At 48.6% G+C, this 27,357-nt stretch overlaps 1 protein-coding gene across 1 annotated transcript in view; it reads right to left on the bottom strand.

The window, feature by feature from the left end:
• The window catches only part of LOC8041029 (fatty acid synthase-like), a 198,433-nt gene that overhangs the window by 26,931 nt on the left and 144,145 nt on the right, over positions 1 to 27,357 (bottom strand). The window contains 4 exon segments of the mRNA XM_040220578.3: positions 7,165 to 7,406; positions 17,403 to 17,612; positions 21,030 to 21,266; positions 22,776 to 23,019. Coding sequence (XP_040076512.1) covers positions 7,165 to 7,406; positions 17,403 to 17,612; positions 21,030 to 21,266; positions 22,776 to 23,019 — 933 coding nt within the window.

Below are 27,357 nucleotides of genomic sequence, written 5' to 3' on the forward strand. Positions count from 1 at the left end.
AAAACACTGGCCGAAGCCGCCCAAGGAATACCAAAGGCACCGTCCCCCGACCCGCGGGGCATAATGTTAACGCGAAGGCGATACACATCCCAGCAGCGGCGCTCACGCCGGATTGGATGGTACGTGGAGATAGGCGCTGCCGCCGTCAATATAGGCAGCGGTTGCAACGCGAGTTTCCGAAGCGGTAGCGTATACCTTAGTGGTAAAATATCTGCCTCATACGTAGCGGACCCGGGTTCGATTCACAGTGTGGGCTTACTTCTTCTAGTTATTTATTTTTGAGCATTTTGTATTGTCGAGACATTTGGCGATATTTACGACATTTCTTTTTTGCGATTAACACTGATAAAAACGAATGTTGTCGACGAAACTTCGCTGAACTAAACGGTATGGGACTCTATTTACTGAGGTTCAAGTAGGACAGTGGGGCTTGGGTTGCCGGCTGGACGCCGCAAAGCGGCGTGTAAGGAGGAGGGGAGGGGTGCGTTAAGTGGGTTAATAGTTTTGTAATTAGTAGCTGCATACTGCCGTCCAAATCCGAAGTTGAAGTTCCCGCGCGTTGCCGAGCAGCCAATCCGGCGTGAGCGTCGTTGCTAGGGGGTGAATCGTCTGCGCCATAAAATTTAGACATGAGCCGAATCTGCCGAACTTCAAATTCGGCAAAGTCCGGCACATGCCGAAATTTCGAAGGAAAGTTCGGCAAAGATTCAGCGAAAATTCGGCAAATGTCTGAGCACGCGCGCCAACGCGACGGGGCCATGGATTGCAAATAAACGCCAAGTAGTCGTGCTGTTAGCATCGTACAGTTTAGAACAACCAGGTATTACGGCGAGGTGCGGAGTAGGCGTCACGGTAACTGTGCGTTTGTGAGCTATTGCGAGTGTGGTTCTCTTCAATATTCTCTGCCTCTAGAACAGAAAATTGACCAGTAATTTACGCAGTCCACTGCGCAAGTGACAAATGATGCAGTACATTCTGAATAACGTGATTTTCATTGGACCTTTCCATTGATGCAACGAGGTAGTTAAAACATTGATTGACAACTGAAAATTACGCTCAGTGTGCCCAGCCCACTACTGTCAAACGGGCAGAGTCACGAGAGCTGGCCAGGATGTATGGGAAAGATATTTTCTTTCCTTTTTGTGTACTTTACGTTGTGTGCCTATTCTGTACATATAAATGTCTGTTTTGTTTTTTTCACATGTGGTGGCGGGCTGGCAGGCACTCTGCGGAGGGTCGCAGCTTGGACGAGTTGGTTGCTCATATTAATATACACACTACAGCGCACTACTGCAAAAGTACACTCACTCCTTACACACGAAAAAGAAAGGAAAAATTCAAACGAACCGCGCCGACTGACAACTCGTTTCTATATACTTTGTCTTTTTCTACGTCTGGAACTACCGAGTTTCCCGAATCACGCGCACCAATCTCCTAGGCTATGTTCCAAATCTTACCCGAGTAACCTGTATCCTACGTCAGTGGGTAATACTACGTGACATCGCGAGTAAACGATCCGTGACTCGATTTTGGAACAACTGGGATAATCACCTGGATACTACGCGGATTGGCTTCGTCTTGGGCTACGGAAAAAAGAAAACATAGCAGCGATGGCGGAAAAAAGCAGACGATCTCTTTTGATCATGGAGAAACCACACAGAGACGGTAATGTTAACCGCTTCGGAGTTTTTCTTTGACAGTGACGACGCGGTTTTTTTTCTGAGATAGCTCAACCAGCTCCTTTTGCTCACCTTCCTTTTGGGCTGTATATTGAGATAAAAATTACTAATTCCTTTCAGTTAGACATCAACATTTTTGTTTTGATTAATCTGGGCGATCGCTGTAAGTCTATACCAGAGGTGCTTTAAACAGCCTCAACTTATGGTAATTAGCACCGATTACGTTTTGCGGATATTGCTTCCACACGGTGTAGCGGTAGAGCGCATGGGGCTTTCTCAACAGTGATATGTAACTTACGTTCGCTTTGACGCAAATATGATTATAAAATCACAAAGAGCACTTCGAAACCGCTAAGACAATTTATCAGGGAGGGAAATGTGATGGGGGTTGTTGACTGACCGCATACATAAAATCTTCGTGCCTTCACTGCTTTACATGCGTTATCCTCTCATTACGCACACTCTGAGGAGAAAAAAAACCCCTAAACTTCCACATTATCTACTGCGTTCGAACACTTCCGTCTTTTAACGTAAGAATACAGAGTTCTCACCGAGGACGAGGATGCGGAGAAGCTCCTGTTTACACTCGCACTCTGATAATAACAAGTATACCTCCCTGCAGGGAGGTACACGGTCTAAATGTAGTACAATCAATTCCTGCGTTGAAAACAGCACATAAATGGCTGCACCTTATTCTTTGTTATTTCGAACGTCTGCCGCCAAAGTCAACGGAGCGAACGAGCTTTGACGGCTGTCAGCGCAGGAAGCAGATGACGAGCAGATTACGTGACGTATTTACTCGATTTGATCCGACTTTACCCCCCGATCGAGGAGGGTAGCGCGAGTAATTACTCCGGAGTAAACAACCCGCTTCTGGAACGCGAGTTCTGACGTCATCGAGTAAGTTTGAGTAAGTTTTGGAACCTGATGGTACGAAAACTTTACTCCGGAGTCGGATCGAGTAAATTTTGGAACACAGCCCTAGACGCCTGAAAAATGTTTCTTCTTCTTCTGTCAGGATGAAAGATAATGTACGGATACAGTTTTCATAATTCGTGACGATGCGTTCGGCGTCAATAAGTTCTCTCGGTAATTGATTACAGTGCCTACCTAAAATTGTACAAGACGGCAGGTGAACCTCGCACCCACAATCACGGTATGTGCATGCCCAGGTGGCGAGAGTTAGCTCTGGTACTATTGTTTTTGTGTTCACGGAGCCTATCATTAAGGGGATATAACGAAATTTGAAATGCTCCCGTCGTGTTCAAAAATAGGTTCAATATGATCCACAATGTCCGTAAATGATAATCGCACGTTTGTATTTTGAGCCTGGTGGCTGTATTTTTTGTTATAAACGGCCCACTCTAGCAAGCGCTCGGAGAAGGCCCAGCTTAGAGCACGTGACATGCGACGCAATCGTGACGTAGGTCGTCTCGGGACGAACAAAGCTACGGCGAGGCTGACGTCGAGAGGATGGCCTAGCCGTTCCAGCCACCGAAGCGGCTGCTTTTGTACGAATTGTGAGTGACGGGTTAATCTTCTATAATCTTCTAGGGGGACAATAGCGACTTCTGCGACACATAAAAGGGATTCTCGGGAAGAGGGGAGTTCCTCCTTCCTCTCTTCTTTCGTCGTGCCCGGAGGCGAGACACTCACTATCACTAGCTGTCAAGGTTCCTAGACAGGCATGACAAACGAGGCGTTAGCGACATCCACCAGGTGCTCTTTGCTGATCATTTAATTCGTTTTAAAACTCCTTTTCGTGACATTTTTTCACAAGAGATTGGTATGTTCGACGTGACGCTGTTCCTTTGAACACATATAGACCATAAAATAGGCGCCGAAATTTCGTTGTAGTATTCCCTTAAGGAATCGTCCAGTCTGCCCTATGTACGTTTTAGCGCACGAAGGGGGACATGAATACACAACTTCCTCTGCGCACCATTTCAGTGAGTCAAGGGGTGAAAAACCGATTCCTCCTTTCAATTCAGCACATTCTAATCTGGTAAAAAGAGGAATCGTAAAAATATGTCTAAACAACTCTCTTCAAAAATCTTGCGAGCACTCCATTTGAGTAAGCTTTGATGCGCAAATTTTAAGATTAACATCTGCCGGATTTCCCATCTCTTTATTAACATCGATTGCACAGAGCATCCTGGAAACCAAAAAATAAAAGAACATCTGTCACACCAAGAGCCAGAGATAGAACCACTAGACCAGTCGTTCTTCCCTACGTACACAGGTTCTCTCATGACATCAAAAAAATCACTCATAAGTTACACATCGACGGCGTCTTCTCTGCTCCTAATTAGCTTGCCAACCTGTGCAAACAAGTAAACTCATCATATTCCCACCGAACAGTAACTTGTACGAAGAAACATCAGAACAGCTTCGTTGAGTGCGCAGAGGAAGTGGTGTATTCATTTCCTTTTTCTTGTCTTAATGATAGGCTCCGTAAATACAAAAACAATAGAATCAGAGCTAACTCTAGCCACCTGGGCATACACTGCCGCGATTGTGGGTGCGATATTCACCCGCCATCTCGTATAACTTTAGGTAGGCGCAGTAATCAATTAACGAGAAAAATTATAGAAGCCAAACACATCGTCAGGAATTATGAGAACTGTATCAATATACCATCTTTGAAACTGACAGAAAAATAAAAATATTTTCCAGGCGTCTAAGAAATCGATGCGCGTGATTCGGGAGATTCGGTAGTTCCAGACATAGAAGAAGACAAAGCATATAAAAACGAGTTGTCAGTCAGCGCGGTCCGTCTGAATTTTTTCTTTCTTTTTCTTGTGTAAGGAATGAGTGTACTTTTGCAGTAGTGCGCTGTAGTGTGTGTTAATCTAGTAAGGGTTTTCACCTACCTGCCTAGCCCCGCACACCACCACATGGGCCCCTCCAGTACGTGCAAATAACATTATTATTAGTAGTAGTTGTAGTAATATTATTATAATTATAATTACTATTATTATAACAATCTTGTTTTCGGCTCACAAGTAGTTTGTGCCAAAACAAAATAATATTGCCTTTTAGTTCGCGTTATTTCGCGATTTTCATGTATCTGCATAAAATGAAACACAGAACTACACACGCTCGACGTTGCACATTCGACATTCCTAACTCTTCCCATCTTTATAAACGTCCATGTGTGTCCTAACATCAGAAACCGGTATTTTAAAGGTTAAAAAAAGCACGTTGCGAATATGGGACGCACACTTTTGTGTCAAGCTGACGTCAAGAGACTCAAACCGAAAAACATGCATATTTACAATATTGTTACCTCTTCTGGTGAAGGGTCAGCAGCTGTTGCATTTGTTTTCAGGGACAAAACGGTGACTCCCAGAGAAAGAAAAAACGCAGTGTTATTGCATTTGCATTTACACCACACACACTTGCAGGCTTGCGCTGATGAGGCCTCAAAATCCAAACTCTCGTAGCGCGATTCGTGACTGCGCCGGCTACTACCCAACCTCGTTCTCACGCCACATTCTTCAAGCAGACACTAAAATTGCCGGGAAACACCAAAAGCGACACCGACACAACTATCTTGTAGAATCTCACCTTATTATGAGTAATAACTGTGTCAATAGGCACTACATGTTTTATTTAAGTTAAGACAAAAGAAAAAAAACTTTTTGTTAAAAAAAAACTAAATATCAACGTTCAGTCTGGTAACAGTGTATTTTTTGCTATATCTTCTCCGAATCTTTAGAAAAGTTCGACAAAAGTTCCGCTCCGTTGAATTTTCCATTTGGCAAAAGTTCGGCTCATCACTAGTAAAAATCTGCGACTCGGGGGGGGGGGGGGGGGGGGGGGGGGGGAAGGGGGTGCGGGGTGGTACGCCCAAAGGGTTTGCCCCCCACTCAAAAACAAGTTGGTACGCCACTGATTGTGACGTAACTACTCGGAGCGCTACGGCCTTCTCTTCTAGGAGGTATTGCTATATCTCGATCGTTGGGCGAGGAGGTTTCTCCTCGCCCGCCCTGGGCCACCTGCAGCGCCATCCAGTGGCTAGGAGAGAAAGCGGCACGTCGGGAGCCGAATTCGAGATCCCAATCGACCCCGCGGCGACAGGACCATGTGATCGTGTCTGCGGCGAGGCAACTGCATAGCCGCCTCGCGGCAACGATGCCAGAGTGGTTTGATGGGCGCCCTTGCGAATGCACGGTGCGCCATAGGAGGTGGCAAAAAAAAAATAAAAGGAGATCCATCGGTGGATCTTCAGGGAATGCGTCAGCACGACCCTTGGGAAACGTCACACACGTTCCCCTTTGGAAAAAAAATAACACTGACCCTGTACCGAAGTGAAAAAGAGGCATCGAAAAATAGAGGAAGGAAAAGAGAAAGCCAAAAAAGAAAAGTAAAGGGAGCAGCATTAGCATTTCTCCCCAAAAAAGGCATCAGTGACGTTTCTCAAGAGTCCCCCTAACGCATTTTATACCCCACTTACACGGGCAACCTTAACCTGAGTTGAGGTACCCTTGACTGCAGTTATGCTCAACCGCAGTTACCACACTATACTTTCGGTCAGCTATTTCTCGGAAGTCCAACGTGTGCGTGCGCAGCTTCGACGGGCGCTCAAGATGCGGAAGCGCACGTGCGCATGTCGTTGGTGTCGTCAACGATCCAATCCCCAGGATATAATCAACGAGCTTGGCGATGTCCGCAGCGTCAATATCTAAACGGCTGCCCACTGGGGCCCCTGTCGTGGGCGCCTACGGCTCGGGTACAGTGTGTGCAAGCATGCACTACCAGAGCGTTCGATTAGGGCTCGTGACAATAACTCGACGCGAATTCGGTTAATGATTCGTGCCCGATCGCCGCGATGACGGGAACAGCCGAACCGTATCAATGTTGGAACTCCGTCGAGTGGACGAATGCCGCTCCTTTTTCTTTAATTCCTTCCGCCGCTGTCATTGCGTTGAGAAAAATTAAACTAAGGCACGCTTCACAGCTATAGCTTACGAATTTCAAGGAACGATTCCAAGCGGTATTAACTGAAAGTACAAAAATGGTTACATGGCCCCTGTATTGGCCAGTCGCACTTCCCATGCATACTGCAGAAGACGAGATCATCTGCCCTCGCGCATGTTAGAAACATGTTTGTACGTGTGCGAGCTTCGAACATGTCTGTCCAATCTGGCAGGAAGGAACAAAACTGGGACAGTGCCTGCCGAATGTATTTTAGGCGATGTATTACAGCGCGATCCACTCGTAGTGACAATGAGAAATCCCTAAAATTCAATCGTTATAACCGATTATTGTCGTATCAGGGTGAGAAACTGGGCCTTTCTAGTCTGGAACAGATTGTTATGGGCGGTACATTGTTATAGGTGGTATCGTTATAAGTGGATCGCACCGTAGGTGCATCACCGCGACTAAGAGTTTGTGCAGTGCCCCTGCAATCTTTCGGTCGACCCCGCGCGCGACACCTTTCGCCTGCAGGCCGGCGGAAGGGCGGGCGTTGCGAGCGCACCTTTAGGTAGACGGCGGCCAGCTCCTCTATGCTGCGTGCGGGGACGTCGCGCGTGCGCTGCAGCCCCACGGCCCGCACGGGCAGCTGCTGGGCCAGCTCTGAGAGGGACCCCACGTGGCCCTCGATGGGATGCACCAGGAACACCGGCCCGCCGGGGCGCCCGTTCATCTCCACCGCCACTTGGTCCGGCACCAGCTTCTCGATCAGCGTCAACCGGGGAACCTCCGACACCGACTCGTCCTCTGCGTGGCAAAAGTGCCCGTGAGCCTGGCACACTCGCCAGGTATTTGTAAACTACGGCAAAGAAGATCACCAGAAAAGCTCTTTATTGTTTGGACCATTATTCACTTTGTGCACGATCGCTTTTGGCTCTGGTGATTGACATTCGCAAAATGCGTTCATTTGTACGTATTGTTTTGCAACTAAAGCGGTGTTTGGACGGGCGGGGGGAGGGGGAGAGGGGGGAGGGGCCGACATGAAGTACTTTGATCGCTTACGCTTCCTTGTACTTCAGGTTTGCTTCGCTGCCTGGAACTTACAAGACGGCACAACAATCCTTCGGGCCACAACAGACCTGGATGACATCGGCATTATCGGCAACCTGGATGACATTGGCATTTCCCCACCACTCGACTTCCTACGACTGCCTGCATCTGATGCCTATCGGCTGCCGCTGATTGGCATAAACTTCGACGCGAGGGGACCAAAAGTGGGCACGGCCTTTGACCACAACCTACAAAAGGAACCACCGGTCTCCGTCTGGACGGGGCTCGATGCCGACATGAAGTGCTTCGATCGCTTACGCTTCCTTGTACTCCAGGTTGGTCTCTCTTATTATGATTAGCTACCGTTCAAAACAAAGTTACTTGTCGGTGCCGTGACCCAGCACCATCTTGTTTGTGTATAGTAATGCCATTTGTGAAACCTTCCTATTTCAATGTGCTGTTGAAGCGTATGTAGTTAAGCTGTTACTAATGATGTCCGGAGATATCGAGGACAACCCTGGGCCATTCATAGAGCGACAAGCGGAACAGCTGCTGAAGGCTATTGCGATCCTGCCATAACTAGAAAAAGGGCAAGATTCTCTTTTTAGCGCAACAGTTATAAAACAAAGCCAGCTTATTGTTAAAACAAAACTGGATATCCTATTGCGCAAAATGACTTCACTAGAAACAGAAATGGCGTCGTTAAGTTGTGAAAGTAGAGATGCAAGAAAAAAAAAGGATGTCGCCACAGAGCTTACTAAACAAGTCGATCATCTGTCAGATCGAGGCGTTGCAATGTTATCTTTTACGGAATAGAGGGCGACGAAAAAAGACAACGTTGTCCCAAAAGCACAAATCAAAGTTATGGAACTATGTGAAACTAAACTCGGAACAAAACTTTCCGAATCATTCAGACATAGAGCGCTCCCATAGGCTGGGATGCTTTAGATCTGACAAGCTAAGGCCCATGACTGTAAATATTTTGTCTTTTAAAACAAAACAACACCTTCTATCTTTGGGATTTAAGCTCAAGGATTCTCGAATTGCTATTAGTGTGGATTTTCCCAAAAATATGCGTTACGAACGAAGGCAGCTTTTGCTCTTTGGGAAATCGCAAGGAGATTAAACAGTCTGTTAGAGCTCTATCGTAACAATTCCGTAATCGGCATCATCAACCCGTATCTCCAGTGCTTGATCTTCTTGTTCTGCTTTTGAGCTGTAGCAGTATACAAATAAGGTTGACGACTTCTCCTCCCTTCTTGCATGTATAAAATCTAGCCTAGTCATTGGCCCTGAATTCTGGTTGGATGCTTCTTCTACTGACGCCGAGGTTTTTGCCTCTGACTTTTGTGTCTGTCGCAAGGACAGAAACACGGTCTTTGTCTTGGTTCATCACAACTTGCAGAGCACTGGAATCACTACTAATCACAGTGCTGAGTCAGTATGGTGTAAGGTAGCACTTCAAAACGGTGCATTTTTGACGGTTGGTTTTTTTTACAGATCTCCGGGTTTTAGTTGTCAGTCCCTTCGAGAAATATCAGACACGCTGCTATCTGTTTGCCCTGAATATTTGATACTAGGAGGTGATTTCAACTTTCCCAATGTCCAAAGAGAATCTGGTCTTCCTCGAACGACTAACACGTCTCCCATTTCTTCTTAATTCACCAATTTTATTTCAAGTTGCAATATTTATCAAAACGTAATATCGCCAACAAGAACTGGTGTTGAACGGGCCAGTGTGCTAGATCTCCTTTTTACGATTCAAAAAGCTATTTCGTCTTCTGTATCGGTTCTGCCAGAAATCAGCGACCACGACGTCATTATTTTTAATTTGAAATGAGCTCAAGCTAAAACTTCCAGATGTGTTCCCAGAAGGGTTTACTACTATGACCAGGGTTCTTACTCTAGCCTGACGGAAGACTATTTTCCTTTCATTTGGAGTTTGAGGAACTCAGTTTATCTTTAACGAACGATCTTTCGAATACGTTCTCATGTAAATTAAAGCATTTAATTGATATTTACGCACCATTGAAAATACTACGGTCAAGGCAGTGCAAAGATAAACCCTGGATAAACGGAGAGCTGCGGTCCACCATAAAGAAAAAAAGGTGTGCTTATTTACGCTATCATAAAAACTAAACGACTGAGATTCTTAGGCAACTATAACAATTAAATTGTATCTTCAAACAGCAGCTAAAACGGCGAAACATAGCTCCCATAATTTTCTGGAACAACGTTTAAAAACAAATCCCAAAGCTGTATGGAAATATATTGGGAGTAACAAAAAAGAGGACGCCAGAATACGGCCAATTGACAGTAATGGTACAACGGTATCTGATGATTGCGAGGAAGCCTTATGCTTCAATAATTACTTCCAATCAATTTTTTCCCAACCAGTGACTGGCGTGCTCCATCATGTTCTGGATGAGTCACTTCCTCCAATGTTGAACTTAGAAATAAATACTGACGGAATTCGTAGCCTCCTTCTAAACTTGAACATCAATAAGGCCACTGGCCCTGACGAAATCCTAAATCGAGTTTTGAAGGAATGTGCTGACGTGGTTTCCTCTTATCTCTCTATTCTCTTCCCAAAATCCTCGTCACCCTTAAAGATGCCAGCAAAGTGGAAGGTAGCAAGCGTTGTGCCTGTGCATAAAAGTGTGTCTAAGAGTAAAGTAGATAACTACCGGCCTATATCCCTTCTACCCGCATGCTCGAAACAACTTGAGCACATAATATTTAGCGCTTTAGTCAATCTTCTGAACACGAGCAACTATTTTTCTCCCTTCCAGCATGGGCTTAGAAGCGGCTTCTCATGCGAAACGCAGTTACTAGAATTTTTTCATAATGTGGCGTCCTCGTATGATAGAGGTTCTCAAGTGGATTATGTTTCTCTTGATTTTAAAAACGCGTTCGACACTGATTCACACTAATTAATACTACTTAAATTATCCTCATTAAATATTTCAGTTAATGTGTTACTGTGGCTAAAAGATTAATTTACTGAGCGAAAACAGTGCGTTGCAGTAAACGGTAAAAAAATCTACATATGTGAACGTCACTTCGGGGGTCCCGCAGGGTTCCGTTCTAGGTCCCCTTTTATTTTTCATTTTCATTAATGACATTACCATGGACATAGAGCCAAGTATTCGTCTTTATGCCGACGACTGCGTGATATATCGATCTGTTCAGAATTCTGTTGATGGCACTGCTTTGCAAAAGGATATAGACTGCACTGCAGACTGATCAAAAAGTTGGCATATGAATCTACACATTGATAAATGCCAACATGTGGGCTTCAAAAAAAAAAAAAAAAAAAAAAAAAAATTTTGTTTATACAGCCTAAATGACACTACACTGACCGTAACTCTAGAAGTAAAATATCTTGGGATAACTTTTAGAGAACGCTTATCTTGGCAGTCTCATGTTACCAAAATAACTGCTAAAGCGACTAATAGGTTGTATTTTTTGGACGCAACTTTAGAAACTGTCCTTCCAAAGTTAAGGAGACATTGTATTCGACAAATATAAGGCCCGATCTTGAGTATGTTTGTTTACTCAAAACTTCCAGATACGGTATCTTTGTGATGGCCTTGAAAGGGTTCAAAACGTAGCAGCGAGATTCGTGATCGGAAATTATGATTTTAATGTAAGGTCGAGTCTCCTAAAATACTGTCTTGGTTGGCAGCCGCTAAAATGCCGAAGATTTGCGTTAGGTTTAAAACTCTTTTATAGCATTTTTTTACCAAAACGGGCATAAACGGGGGATCGTTTCTTCAGCTACCTCACTTCATATCACGCAGGGTAGATCATCAGAAAACGGATCGCGAATATTCGTGCCGCACTAATATCCTTAAACACTCTTTTTTTTCTTACGATTCATCAATGGAACTGTCTCCCGGAGTCGCTTGTCATGAAATTATCCAGCAATGTCTTTTTTTTTCAGACTTATTGAAGAGTGCTTGTACATTATGTCCTGATTGTGTTAAATGTGTTAAAGTTTGTATATAGCTTACTATTCTTATTGTTCTTGCCGCTTGCAAACTTTACGTCACATACCTAGAGTTCCGTAATGGTTTTCCTCTCTCTGTATGTAGCCCCCCCCCCCCTTTTTTTCTGTAATGCCTTTGAGCGCTGAAAGGAATATTGAATAAATATTTAAATAAATAAAGCGTGAGTTTCAGCGCGACATTGAACCACTTAATTAAAGGAGGGTTCATTTTCTAGCGTCTTTTTAAATGCGCCGCAGTCACCGGTAATTTAGCGCGTAACTGAGGACGCATAAGACAAAAGCCAAGCTTCGAACGGAATTTCTTCAAAATAATCTGCTCGGGGGCAAAATGCGCGCAGCACTGTCAAAGCCTCTCGACCGCTTCACAAATTAAGGGGAGAGAAGTCGCCGTAAAGAGGCGAATAAATATTTCTCCGGGAAAACCCTTCCTCGATTTATCGCTAAACTCTGGTTCAGACACTTGCGTTTGGTTTCAAGAGAGCGCAGCCTCGTGCTGCCTCGTAAATAGGATGCCGTGTTTTCGGAGTTTATTTTTCGTCAAGTACGGAGGGTGTTTTTCGGAGTTTATTTTTTCCCAAAAACTCGGAGTTTATAGGAGTTTATTTTTGTTTGATTCCAAAATCTTCAAAATTCGGAGCTTAATTTCGCAGCGTTTCTTATGGAAAACAAAACAATATTACCCGGGTGTATACCTATGCTAGATAAGGAAAAATAAAACGCGCTTATATCAAATAATATTTCTTCAGCTGCGTTTGGTGTTGGTGCCGTTGCCATTGGCAATACTAGTTTGTCCCACGGCAAAAGTTGCACACATACGTGGCTTGGATAAACGCCGACACCTTAAAACTAAACTCGTGGAGGTAGTCGCTGGGAAGCAGGTATTTATCCAATCATATTCCATGCTACCCCGCGGTTGCGCTAGGGGGTGTGGTAAAGGATGTAATAGGGAAGTTTCAACTGCCCCTCTTCCCATTTTATGCAATCCCTAGGATCCATATATAGCTTTAGCTGTTACAAAAACACAACCTCTCTTCCTCTTAAAACAGAAATAGTATGTCCCAAACTGAAAACCAACACAGGGGCTTTTGTCGTGACCCGAATGCACAATGACATGTCGTTCTGAACCTTGACAAGATGATCGGTAAAGACCCCTTTTTGTCAATGAACCGAGATTTGAAAGATAACTGGTGGCATTTTTCCGGGACCATTGACCCTTTGCGCTAATCAACCTAATTATAAGATACCATCTTTATTTAGTTTATTGGAAGGGGGAGCGGGGGGCATTGGCATATCAAAATTTGGAGTTTATCGGATAAATCCGAATTGATTAAAATTTTATCGGCGGGTGTTTTTCGAAGATTTGGGGATTGGGGATTTATCCGAAAACACGGAGCCCTACTCATAAATGACCAGAAAGAATAGTATAATTTCTTCACAACTGAGGACAAAACGTAACTGTTAAATAAATGCTCTCGAAGCTCGCAGCAGCACGGAACAAAAGTGCACTATGCGCGTTTTTCTAGACTACCCGCCCGTCCTGCAAGTCCGCCTTCCAGTGACGTTCCGAATTTAGAGATCCCAAACAAAGTGCGGAAAAGAGTAAAGGTAAAAAAAAAAGAATAGCCAGTCTGGGTGGTGAAAACAAAACTGATCTCCATGCGAGGGATAAAGTCTGTGTACGCAGAACGTGTGTCCGCGGGAATCTTTCGGGGTAACCGAAAACTTTTAAGTTTTTTTTTTTTTTTCATTATTTTAGTTATACAGACAAAAACAGAGAGATCAGAGATGAGAGCACGCTGGGATATCTGAGCGCTGAATCCTGCTAGATCGCCGCCTTCGTCTCTGCTCCCCCTTCGAACACGTTCACACGCCGAACGGCGGCGTTTGTGTTCTCCACTGCCCCTCTGTGACCGGCGCTCTACCATTACCCGTTTGGCGGTTCCTGTTGTTGTACTTTCGGAGTTTGGTTTTCTTCTCAACTATTTACCGCGCCTTCTCAATAATACTGCCGGGAGCGTCTCTGACCAGACTCACCCGTGGCCGAATGATTATCGTCCTTGGCTCCTACGCAAAGGGCTCGAGGTTCGATGCCTCGGAGCGGACGCGCCTTTTTGTTGTTACTGTAATGGTCGCGTTCTAGAAAATTTGATAACAGCGCTGAGTATTCGAGTTCCGAATGTTACACGCGCAGAACTTTCTACGCCGACTGTTTCGGATGCCCACGCGTGTACATAAGGGGCTCCGCGTGGAGAGGCGCAGTCAGGGCTTCGCCAGCGCTGAATCCTGATGCTACGGGGAGTTCATTACTCCTGCGACGTCAGCCTTGTCCGACTTTCGTTATGGGCACAAGCTCGCCCCCCTTAGAAGTTCATTTCTATCTGTTTGTTTCACCACTCGTGACATCCTGGTGGAGGTGGGGGGTGCGCACTCTATGTTTCTTTACCGTACCCCTACGACGAACCGTTCGGCAAGCCCCACTCCAAGTCGAACTTTTGTAGAAGAGACAGGGCCCCGGGCACGACAGCGTCTCCGACGGCAACGCCTTGAGTTTCGGCCACTGCAGGAAAAGACAAAGAAGCTGTCGAAGCCGACGATCAGCTCCACGGCCCAGCAGACGGAAAACCCTCGAGCAGTGTCGTCCCACGTGTTCTTGCCTGTGTTTCCCCGTGTGCTGATGCCATTTTGAGGTGAAATATACGAGGACGTAGAGGACTGTCTGCAGCAGTACGACCAGGTGGCCCGCCACAACGAATGGACTGATGAGCGACGCCTCCAGAACATCTACTTCTCGCTGGAACGAACAGCGATGCAATGGTACGAAAATCACGAAGTCGCCTTGACCACGTGGGAAGTTTCTAAGAGCCACCCGACGGGAGCGGGCAAAAGAACTGCTTCAAGAGAGGAACCAGGCACCCAAGGACAGCGTCACCAGCTTCGCTAATGACGTCCTCCACCTGTTCGCCCGCGCCGAACGGTAAGCCACAGGTGAAAATGAGCTGCGGGTACTCATGCGAGGTGACAGGGACGAGATTTTCGGCTGCCTTGCCCGCAGTCCTCCGACGACAGTGGAAAGCTTCGTCTCAGAGGAAACAAACCTGTAAAGTGTGCTCTTCGCGAGGGCGAACTATTACCAGCGGTTCACCGGCACTACCGGGATTGCACCGTCGAATTGCAGGATCGATTCCGGCATCTCTGACCTCTCTGCGATCCGTGAGATCGTCAAAAACATTGTCCGCAAGGAGCTTAGCAAACTGGTGCCGGCAGTAGAATGACCAGCTACGCTCTGTGTCACTCAGCTCGTCCAAGAAATGCAGCGACCCTTTCAAACGGAGGCTCCTGTTGACATCGCTGAACCCGAAGAACCGGTGGTAACCTACGCTTCAATGACTCGACGGCCGCCAATGGCTACCCGCCAATACTCGTCGCCACTTCGTCGAGGGCTCCAAACACCGCCGTATAGCCGACGCCAGGAAGACGGGGTTCCGAACAGCCGCCCCCAAAAGCAGTGCCAAGAAAGAGCGACGTCTGGCGCACAACTGACCGACGACCTTTGTGCTACCACTGCGGCGAGGTTGCCCACGTCTACCGGAGGTGCCCATACCACACAAATGGGCCTAGGAGAGTTAGCGCCAAACGACGCCCGGCCAAGGTACTGTAAACGCCCTCGCGACATCGAGGAATACCTCCGTCGAGCTCCGTCACCAGTACCGAGACCACCACGAGTTTCCCGTTGTTCATCCCCCTCGTTCCGCATCGCCTTTCCGTCGGTCGCGCATTGACAGCCTGTCTCCTCTATCTCGTCGGGGAAACTGAGTTTGGCGACGCCTGGAGGTGGCGCTGCCGAAGACGACCGAAATAAAGAACCCCCAAGAACGCCGGAACGCTCCCACCCTCCCGACGCCACGCATCGCAGCGACACTCTTGCAATGGTGCCCAACAACCTAAACTTTGTTATCGACGGCCACGACGCGTCGGCACCCGTGGATACTGGAGCAGATTACTCAGTCTTAAGTAAAGACTCTCTCGCTGCCTGCGGAGAGTGACGACGACTTGGGATGGACGTCAATTACGAAACTCCGGAGGGCGGCTCATTACACCAGTCAGGAGATGCATTACTCGCGTCAAAATCCACAGTGAGACGCACCTGTGAATTTCGTCGTTCTTCAAGACTATGCGAGGGACGTTAACCTCGGAATGGACTTCCTCTGCGAATATGGGGCTCTCGTCAATCTAGGAGAAACCATTCGACGCTGCGAAAGCCTGTTTTGCCGCCGGTGGTGACCAACACAACGTCAACCATGATCCGAGGAATTGCCGACCATGTCAACCTGCCACCGCGTACGAGTGTTTTTGTAACCGTAATAACCGACGCAGCCATGCGCGGTGAAGCTCTTCTGGAAGGCAGAGTCCAACTGCTCATTGAAAAAGGAATTGAAGTCGCACGAGGCGTAACGGATCTCCAAGGAGGACGAATAACTTTTCTCGTGGCGAACGTTTGAGAGGAGCCGCAGCCAGTGGCGTCACAAGGTGGCGGGTGGGGGGGGGGGGGGGGGGGATGGGGGGTGGACCGCCCCGGGTGCAGCGCTCAGGGGGGTGCCGTGGCGGGCCACGAGAGCGGGGGGTGGGGGCGCGGCGGGCCACGAGAGCGGGAAATGGGGGCGCGGTGGGCCTCGAGAGCGAGATGAGGGGAGGCTTGTCGCGGCGGGCTACCGTCCCAGGGGCCGCTGACCTCAGTGACGCCATTGGCCGCGGCACCTAACGAAGGGTACTACCGTGGACCACGTCGAGGGCCTTCAGGTGCCAGCCGTGGTCACCTCAATCTCAGAGAAAATCTCGTCGTCACAACACAAGAGCCCGTCGCCGCCGCATCTCGACATCGAACGCCGAGCACCGAGCTCCAAAGCGTCGGCAACTGGTTGATCTCCTCGCTGAATACAGCCACTATTTTACCACGTCGTTAAAAGTTCGCCAAACACCAGTGGCGAAACATCGCATTTTTACCGACGACGACGTGTACCCAGAGAGGATTCTAAACTGCGAGGTCTCATCGAGAACCTAGAACGACAAGAAAGTGCTGTTCCCCGCGTTTTCATACGAACACTTCCAACATTCTCCATCCGAGAAGGTGCGCTCTACAAGGAGAGCTTCAGTGAAAACAACACGCAGTAGCTGTTTATTCTAGAATAAATGCTTAAAGCCTGCCACGATGATCCTACGGTGGGACACCTTGGCTACTGCAGGACTCTGTCAGGATACGCCAGCAGTACCACTTGCCCAGGCCTCCGAAGACATGCTATCACTACACCCGATCTTGCAACTAGTGTCAACGACGGACGAGACCCCCGACGAGACCGGTAGGACTGCTTCAGCCTATTGCGCCACCATCTGCCACAGCACAGCAGATCGGAATGAATTTACTTGGACCATTGCCACCATCGACGCAAGGAAAACATGGATAATCATGGCGACCGATTATCTCACACGGTACGCCGAGGCGAAGCTCCTTCCATCAGGTACGGCTGTTGAAGTCGCCAAGTTTTTCATCGAGTCCATCGTCCTCTGGCACTGCGCCCCTGAAGTCCTTATTAGAGACCGTGGATCATCATTCATGGCCCAGCTGACGCAAGAGGTCATTCGTCCCAGTCCACCGTCAAACAACTGAGTACCACACGCACAGAAATTAACCAAGTCAACGGCTAAACAAAAACTACTCCGCGTTCCGCGAAAGAGGGAAGGCCCACCTGCCCCCCGGGGAGCGGTGGAGCCTCTGGCCGCGGCCCCTCTGCCGATCTCCTTGAGTTGACCGATGCTGAGCTGCCGAATCTCCTGCATGGACAGGTTGAGGTCGTAGTCCCTCTCGATGGTCTGCATCACCTCGACGCCCATCAGGGAGTCCATGCCCAGCTCCCCCAAGGTCAGGGAGGGGTTCAGGCTCGAGGGGTCTTTTACACCTGCAGCCAGGGAGCGCCACCTCAGGTCGCCGCCATGACAAGCCCGCGAGTCACCCCACAGAACTCGTTCCAAGAGCCCCACTACGCGGCCTAGAGCAACGCTTGGCTGGTTCGCGCACTTCGAATTGCTTACGAGGGAGTGGAGAGCTTCACATTTTCGTAAATTTCCTTCCTTTTCACGCATCGTTCTTTCTTTATTGGCTCAATAAATTTTCGATAATGTTATAACCTAGCAGTTCTCATGGTTAGTATGTACTATCCATCGCAAATATCGGGAAACCTCCATTCTAGTGAAATGCAGCTCCAGGATCCCCTCATTGACGGCACCTGTGCGGCAGCGCACTCTCTCTTAAGATAACGCGGTCGGTCGTAATGCAGTCGGCCTTAAGGAAGCCCTGCAATGATGTTCGCTTGGAATGTGTTTCGTTTTACACAAGCATACTTGCACTAAAAATACTCAAGTATATGAGCGCACACAACACCGTTGACCAAGAAACCTTTTGTTGCGGTGTAATTTCACGAATAAAAAATTAAAGTCGTTTAAAAATCTGTAATCCGAAATATAGTGCAGCTCGAGGTATTTTGCATTTGGCGAGATACTGTGTTAAACAATTTCAGAAAGAAATATACATATATGTACAAATATAGATCACTCTCCTCACATAGTGGTTCTGCACCCTATTCCTCTTCCGGGCCCTCTTCCTCCTTGGGATCCTCCTCCCCATATTCCCCTCTTCCTCTTCCGTATTGTCCCGTCCTCCTTCATACCCTCTCCTCCCCCCACGTACCCTCCCCTCCTCCTCCCTACCCTACCCTCCTCCCACAGCTTCCCCGCTAACTTCAGCTGGAAAATTGACGCCACGTGACCTCACCAATTTAATTTCCCCGCTAAGTTTAGCGTGGATAAAGGCGTCACACGACATCGTGTCACGTCACCTATGAATAAATTCAGTTTCTCCGCTAGATTAGGCGAGAGGATTGACGTCACGTGACCTTAACGCCATTTCAATTCCACGCTGAATTTAGCGGGGAAACTGAATTGGCGTGTAGGTCTGTGACATTTCATAATGCAACACTGCGCATTCAGTTTCCCCGCTAAATTTAAAGGCAAAACTGTAGCCACATGACCTCAACACAAATTCAGTTTCCCGCTAAATTTAGCCGAGTCTGTGACATCCAATAACGCAACATGCGCGGTTACGCCGACGCCAACGGCGACGCCGACGCCGACGCCGCTCAATGCGGAAATGGGTGCTCAAGAGCTGCGCTCTAAAACGAGCGTTTTCTTTCAATCTCTTCGCAAAACTTCACGACGTAGTTTAGAGGTCGCAGTATTGTCATAGTCCTTCAGTGGCAAAATTTGAATGCGGCTCGTACTTTGGAACTGATCATTGCACGAGCACTCAATTTGGGCTGTCGATAATCAATAACTCGACGAGCTTCCGCTCGTGTCCAATCGCTGCAATGACGACAATAGCCGAAGCCCTAACACCGTATGGCTATAAGAAACATTGGCGGCATATAATCGGCTCCAGATCACATGGCTGCTTGTTCTGGCTGCGAGTTGAGAGAAAAAATGCTGTTCGTGTTTCTTATAACTGTTTAGGGCGCTGCGCTTAGGCGCCCGTTTCCGTGTTTCGCGGCGTCGGCGTCGCCGTCGGCGTAACCGCGCTCACTTTAGTGGGAAAACTGACGCCACGTGAACTCAACACCAATTCAGTTCCCAGCTAAATTTAGCGGGGAATCGAATTGCTGTTGAGGTCACGTGACGTCGATTTGCGAGCTAAATCTAGCGGCGAAACTGAATTTGTTCCTAGGTGACGTGATACCAAGTCATGTGACGTATTTTTTCCACTAAATACAGCGGGAAACTGAAGTGGTGTTGAGGTCAGGTGGCCTCCATAGGGAGTTGTAGTAGATCGTTTTTCTCCTCCGCTACGGTATCCATAAAGAAAACGCCGCAGCTGCGCATGCGCGCCGCCAGCCTTGTCTGCATAGTTCATGGTCTTGTGGCGGATTACGGAGCGCTACCCGGGTGCTTAAGGGGCTGCGGCGGCGGTCTACTAAAACTCCCTAATATTTTAGCTAAATTTAGCGGGGAAACTGTGGGAGGAGGGGAGGGTATTGAGGGGAACGAGGGTACAAAGGAGGAGGATGGGAGAGTACGCAGGAGGAGGGGAAGGCATGGGGGAGGTGGACGAGAAGGAGGGAAGGTACAAAGGACTAGGAGAAAAGGAGGAGGAGAAGGAGGAGAAGAGAAGGAGGCTAGAAAAGGAGGAAGATTAGGGAAGGAGGAGAAGGAGGGAAGATAAAGACGAGGGAAGGCGGAGGTGAAGGAAGGAAAGGAAGGTGGAGAGGAGATAAGGAGGAGGGGAGGAGGAGAGGGTATGGCGGAAGAGGAAGGGACCATAACCTCTCCTCCTTCTTCCCAAAAGAACAGCTCTCGAGAAGGAGGAGGGGAGGGTACGGAGCAGCAACAACATCTACGGCGGAAGCAGCCGTAGATGTAGAAGCTGCTGCCGATATGGAGGCCGTAGATGTAGACGCGGTCGCCTCACAGTCCTTCGCACGAAACCCAACCATGAGCACAGATCAAGTCCGAGGCGCAACTGACACGCCCGAGGGAGCGCTCCACGTCTTCCTTCTGCACACGGCGCTCCGGCGGTGACATCACGCACCCTCACTGCGCAGGCGCGGCGCCCCCGCCGGCTCCACGGCTTCCGCGACAAAGCACCTGCGTTGCTCTGCATTTTTTAGAGCGCAGCTCTTAGGCGCCCGTTTGCGGCTTGAGCGGCGTCGGCGTCGGCGTAGCTGCCGCAGTCGGCGTAACCGTGCGGCGCATTATGGGAAACGTCCCATAATGCACCGCTGTGACACGCGCGTTGTATTATGGGACATTTCCCATAATGCACCGCACGGGAGGAATAAGGAGGGAGCAGGGGAGGAGGAGGGGAGGAGGAGGGCGAGGGAGGAGGTGGAAGAGGGGAAGGGGGCGAGGAGCACGGGAGGAGTAGGTACGGATGAGGAGGAGGGGCATGCCGTCTCCTCCGTCCCCTCCTCTCCTCCCCCTCAAGAGCTGCGCTCTAATTCGGCATTACAGGGAGTTATCTTTCATTTTTTTGTATGTTTTATTTCTGAGGCGCGTCCGCTTTGACCTTGAGTGGCGCGTGCTTGATGACTTATTTTTATGGTCATCTTTCGGGCACAACGCCGACGCCGCCTTTTACCGTAATGGGACATATAAGGCTTTCCCATATTAAAAGCGCACGCGTGTTTCATATGTTACAACCGCAAGGTAGTAATTCTAAATGACGTTTTTCTAGAGTACAAACATTGTTGCACCGCTCCTTTATGTAAGCGCAACCATGTGAGCGAGCCTCGGCACCTCCTACGATGATCACGAGGGGGAGGCTTTACCGAAAATGTGCGCTACGGTCTGGACGAGGTCGTGCTTGTCCTTGGTCTTCGCCCCGGAAAAGAGGTCGGCCTTGACCAGGCTCGAGACCACAGGGTGGCCCTGGCGCAGGAAGCGGTCCAGCACCGTCAGGCACGAGCCGATGCGCTGGGGCACCGTGCCGCCCACCACCACGTCCGCCCCCATAGTCTCCCGCAGGACGCCCACGTCGCCGATGGCGCCCCACTGGATGGCCAGGCCTGTGGGGACGAGAGAGGTCAACGGGGGCTGTCCGGCCTCGCATCCAGTTTTCGCGAGTTTCACCTCCAACTCACTAGATTGCTCCACTGTATCGGCAGAGATTTCCGGCTTCGCGCATCTTGCGCTTCAGGTCTGTACAAGAATCGTTCAAGGTTTGCCGGGACCAAGGGGCCAGATATAGAGGTGTCGGTATCGCGCGTGTGGACGCCACACGTGATAAATTTAGGGCAAGTGTGCACTATAATTGAGTACATTATTCTAAAATTCACTGTTGACCCTAGTTTTGTGCCTCGATAGACGGCAGCAAGAGCAACGAATTGAAGTGCAGTGACTTTTGACGCAGCGCTCGAGCCAGGGTTCTTTGAGATCGGAACAGATGCACCAAGCAGAAAGTACTTGCACCCGGGTGCCATGGCAACAAAACACTTTTTTTTTATTCAGTTGCGCCGTTAGGCCAACATTGACGATCTTGGTATTAGCTATTCGGGCACATGGCAACACGACTCTATGCAGTCGATCACGTCGAAGCATTCGCCGGGCAGTGTGTCCTCACGCAGCCCGGCGGAAGTAGTAGTTTACACCGTGGCTGGGACTTTTGTTAGTGAGATATCTCTGAACAAGTGTAGCACGATGAAATTTACAAAGGACATTAACATAATTCTTCGTGCCAAAAAAGACATCTTTGGTGCGATTCTGGCAGTTCCGGCCATCGTGAAGAGCGACGTGTCCACCATTGGGGCAGCAGTGCACAATAAAATGTTTAAAGGAAACGGTCAAACTAGCTTCGATTTTGAGAAGATTGCAAGCACAACATGGTATCTTCGATAGATGTACATAAGAGTATCTTACACCATGTCCCAGAGACTATTGGTCCCTAGGAACTCTGGGGCTCCACAGAGAGATTTTAACTGAAACCCCTAATTGAATGTTCGCACAACCCTAGTTCCCCAAACAAATTCCCTGACCGCTCCTGCCTCTAAGCCACAGTTTAGCAGAAATGTAAGCGCCACTTCGGAAAATTTTAGCCATCCAATGACGCACACTCATGAACCAGACATTCTCTAGTGTGTACATATTACTGTTTACGTTATTATTTGTGGGCTTCTCAACCGCTTTATCGCATCACCGCCTAGTTTAGGAGGAGTTACTCAGCTGTCATATTCAAGTACCGTTGTGCGAATGTTCAAATTTCCTAATAGTAGTCTCGAATGACAGACCATTCGATATTCGCCTCGAGGTGAACTGCGATATTTATACTTTTTGAAGCGTTTATCGCGGCGGGTTAGCCCCGTTGAGTGCACTTCTGAACGAGTACCTGTGCTCCGCGGCGAAGCAATACCAGCGGAGTCGCCGCAATCAATATTTCGGTAAGTATGAATATTGCGGTTCACCTCGAGGCGAATCAGAAACCAGTTTTAAATGAAACCACTAATTGAATATTCGCACAACCCTAGTTCCTCAGGATCGCAGAGTCCGAGACGCCTTCACCCAGAGCAAGAGACACCCACCGGGCAGTCCGTTGGCCACCCTCCTCTCGCAGACGCGCTCCATGACCGAGTTGGCGTAGCCGTAGTTGGTCTGTCCCTTGTTGCCCCGGCCGCACGACACCGACGAAAAGGCTACGAAGTGGTCCAGCTGGGGACACAGCTCCCGGGACGCCGCATCCAGGTGCAGGGTGCCGGCCACCTTGGGGCGGCACACCGCCTCGAACGCCTCTGCAGTCTGGTTCTCCAGCAGGGCGTCCCTCAGCACCTGCGCTTCACACACACACACACTCGGGAAAGGCTCACGCGTCCGCGTTTCCCTGCGACAATAGTAACTGTAAATGCCCCGCTTGCAGAGCAGAGTGTCGCGACAAACTCAAAGTGTTTACTGCAAGTATTGCGGGAGAAGAGATCGTCGCCCTTGCAGGAGACGCAGCGGGTTAAATGACATGAGGCGGCGATTAACCGCGCATGCGCTGTCGTGTCTCTCCCAAGTTGTCGTCGGCCGTCCCTCGGAGTCGACCGTTCGCCTCTAGGTCTCCAGATGGTAACTTCTTTTACGAAAGAACGACATACACCAGTTTCTTAGGAAGAAATTGCAATTATTAGGTCAACAGGATAAATCTGGTCAATGCTTTACCCGCGAGGTCACATATATGTCGAGTAAGCCTGTGCGCATGCATACGCCTGCATCCCTGGCCTTTCCTTCCTTCTGCCGCCACTTATACGGGGCGCTGTATAGTACTACCAACATTGCCAGCATCTATTTACGCAAATTTCGTCCTTTTTGGCGATTCCCTTCCGAGCATAAGTAGCAAGGGGCATAAAAAGGCGACAGAAAGTGATACAATGGTACGATGCCAATGCACTCTTAAGAAAAGGGTCTCCATAGTGCTCCGTAAAGGGAGGAACGCTCTTGTAATTAACCTATGATCTTTTAGAAAAAGAGAAATTTTTGTCCGGAAAGCAGGGGAGCAATGTTTCTCCGTCAGCTGCATCGCATTATGTCGGACCCGAATCGAGCAAATTGAGCTCAATAAGGCTTAACGAGGACGCTACGTCTATTTTACGAGGCGACAGGAGCAGAAAATAAAAAGCATAACGTTCCGCGAACTGTATTTATTTGCGAAGCCAGCATCCTCCTTCAGGTAAAGAAACTTGGCGTTTCGAGAGCAGTCACTCAGTCTTCTCGTCGTCAGCAGATGTTGAACGGAGGCAGCCACTGATCTCTACGGCAGTTGCTGGATCGCGCATTCCCACTTGGTCACTGCAGTGCGAGTGAAGCCCCCGGATGGCCATCTTGCTCATAGACAAATTGCGGTTTTGCAAGCGTTGCAGAAGCTGGCTGACGCACGAGTAGAAAACGTGCTGAAGACACGTTTTCTACTCGTGCGTCGTCACTCTTGCCGTTGACAACACATAAACTTGCCGTTGAGAACACGTGAGACTTGCCGTTGAGAACACGTGGAAAGTTTTACGAAAGCACATGCTGCAGGGGAAAGGCACAACTCGCCGAAAGCAAGTTTCGCCGGTCTCGTGGCGTCATCAAAGCTTCCTTGGCAAGCAGAAGTGCTGCGTCTCTGTGCCTTCGCACGCTTTGATACCAATCAAGAATCGACGCCGTGTGGATGCGTTTTGCAAGTGAAATTTGCGTGAGGCCGTCTATGCCTCTGGAGCAACTTTTTACTTTACTCTGACGACAGTATTTGTAACTTGCGGCTCTCGCAGTCCAGAAATGAGCTTGACCCAGTGTCCAGTGGCGACGGAAGGATGGGGGGGGGGGGGGAGGGGGGGGGACGTAGGTGTTTTTTTAAGTCGTTAGACGGTTTACAAAATACTGCGCACACAGCTCATCACTGATCAGTGGTCTGGCTCATTATCAACAACTGCACGTGACATCAAGTTTGAGCGCGGCTCGCCTAATTGTGATCGGTCAACCGATTGCACATGGCCATATGGGCCGCACCTCAAAGATTTTCAATCTCGCCGTGTTCTACTTTTGCCTTCGAAAACCATGCTTGCTCCACAGCGTTGCTCTATTTGTGCTGCCATGTGATCCATTAGAGTATATTTGTAACATAGCCATGGTTAATAATAATAATAATAATAATATTTATTTGCATACAAAAAATCTGATCCTGAGTGGCGTGCACGGCTGTGCAGAAAGGTTAAAACCCGTACGCGAGTGCGCCTGCCAGCCCGCCACAGTGCATAAGAGGAACCGTACATGTTGTTTTCCCCCCTTTATGGATTACAAATCGCCTGAACAGCGGGTTGATTCAAAACTCCGCGGCCGATATAGGATGCAAAGACATCTACGCGCGACATACCTTCAAAACTTTTCCGCGGCGCCGATTCTTGATCGATATCCAGGCGTGCGAAGTCACAAAGACGCAGCACTTCGGCGTGCTAAGGGAGCTTTGATTAGGCGGCGAATACGGCGACACTTGCTTTCGACGAGTCGTGCCTTTACATACGGCTTCACGCACATTGCACTCACAAACAACATCTACACGGTGTCGGTTCTTGATCAGTATGCAAGCGTGTAAAGGCGCAGAAACGGCCCAAGCAGCACATAGTTGGCCAAGCATTGGCCAATGGCTGGCAATGGTCATTTGGCCAGTGGCCAGACAGTGGCCAGAGATTGGCGGATGACTGGTCTTTCTCTGGCCATTGGCCATTGGCCACTGGTCATCAACCAGCGGCCAAGCATGAGCCAACGAATGGTCACTCTTTGGCCACTGGCCACAAGACCATCCCCAGCCATTGGCCATGGCCTGGCCAAAATCCGTGCTGCTTGGGGGAGCATTTGGGCGTGCCAAGGGAGATCTGATCATGCCGCGAAACCGGCGAAACTTGCTTTCTATGAGTTATGCCTTTTTTCAGCGGTCCTGCGCTTTTGTAAATTTGTTTACGTGTTCTCAACGACAAGTCTCAGCGCTTACACAGGGTCTTAACAAACTACTTCGGCGAATCACGACGCACGAGTAGAAAATGTGTCTTCAGCACGCTGCCGCCAGCCTCTGCAACGCTAGCAAAACCGGAATTCGTCTACGAGCAAGATGGCCGTCCGGTGGCTTCCCTCGCGGATGCCGGAACCGCGATCCAGCAATTTTCATAAAGATCAGTGAAGGCAACCGATGCCCACTTACTTCGCACACTTTACGTCTTACCTTCGCTATTCCTCGAGCCACAATTCCTTCGTGAACCGCACATCCCGGAGATTCGCGAAACCAAAAGGCGCTCTTAAAGGGATACTGCAACGAAATTTCGGCGCTCATTATTTGGTCTATATGTGTTCAAAAGAGCAGCATCACATCGAACATATAATACCTTTTTAAAAAAAGTCACGAAAAGGAATTTTAAAATGAATTAAACGATTAGCAAAGAGCAACTGGTGGATGTCGCTAACGCCTCGCTTATAATACCCGTCTAAGAACCTTGACAGCTAGTGACGGAGGTTGTCTCGCCTCCGGCCACGACGAGAGAAGAGGGGCAGAAGGAACTCCTGTGTGCTTCTTCGTCTTTTTGTCCCGTCTCTTTTGCGCTATTTTTAATATGAATGTCCACTACCAACTTGCCCAGCAGACCAAGCTTTTATAAGGAACTCCCCTTTTCCCGAGAATGCCTTTTGTGTGTCGCAGAAGTCGCTATTGTCCCCCTACAAGATTATAGAAGATTAACCCGTCACTCAAAACTCGTACAAAAGCAGCCGCTTCGGTGGCTGGAACGACTAGGCCATCTTCTGAACGTCAGCCTCGCCGTAGCTTTGCTCGTCCTGAGACGACCTACGTCACGATTGCGTTCGATGTCACGTGGTCTCCGCTGGGCCTTCTTCGAGCGCTTGCCGGAGTGGGCCGTTTATAACTAAGAATACAGCCACCAGGCTCAAAATACAAACGTGCGATTGTCATTCACGGATATTGTGGATCATATTCAACCTATTTTTGAACACGACGGTAATATTTCAAATTTCGTTGAAGTATCCCTTTAACGAGCAAATTCGCAGCGGCCTATTTGGCTTTGTTGCACGAAATGAACGCGAAGCATGAAAAAAGGTTCAATCGCTTGCCACCAGATGGCAGGGTCAAGCAGAGTAATTGCAAGTGTCTAGGCAAGGGGGCGCTACATACCGCTCAAATCATGTTCTACAAAAAAAAAAAACGTTTATTTGCTCACGCCACCACTGCGCTTCAGGCCCTTCGGGCACCTTTTTATACACACATGCAGACACATTGCGGATAGTACAAGCATCAGCTAGACATATAAACGCTTTGCAGCAGCTGTGCATGGGCACCGCAATAATCAACCTTTAGTTTTTGTCTCCTCGAATTCCTTTTACTCGACTTCATCGTTACCATAGCTGGACAGGTTATTGTCGCTTTAGATTCCACTGGGTCCTTCTACCCAGCATTGGCTTTTGTGGAAGCTCGTAAAAGACAGTTTCAGTAGCCCGGTATTTCGGTAAGACACGGAAGGTCAGCAAAGGCGGCTGTAATTTGACGCGTGTGTATACCTTGTATGCATTGACCGCATACACATACACGGCGCATACGAACATCACACTTACCCGATCACTATTTGCGAGCTCTGTGTTTCAGCATTT

This window comes from Ixodes scapularis, unplaced genomic scaffold, assembly GCF_016920785.2.
Source record: "Ixodes scapularis isolate PalLabHiFi unplaced genomic scaffold, ASM1692078v2 PGA_scaffold6__148_contigs__length_123643588, whole genome shotgun sequence".
In the NCBI taxonomy this organism is placed as follows: domain Eukaryota; kingdom Metazoa; phylum Arthropoda; class Arachnida; order Ixodida; family Ixodidae; genus Ixodes; species Ixodes scapularis.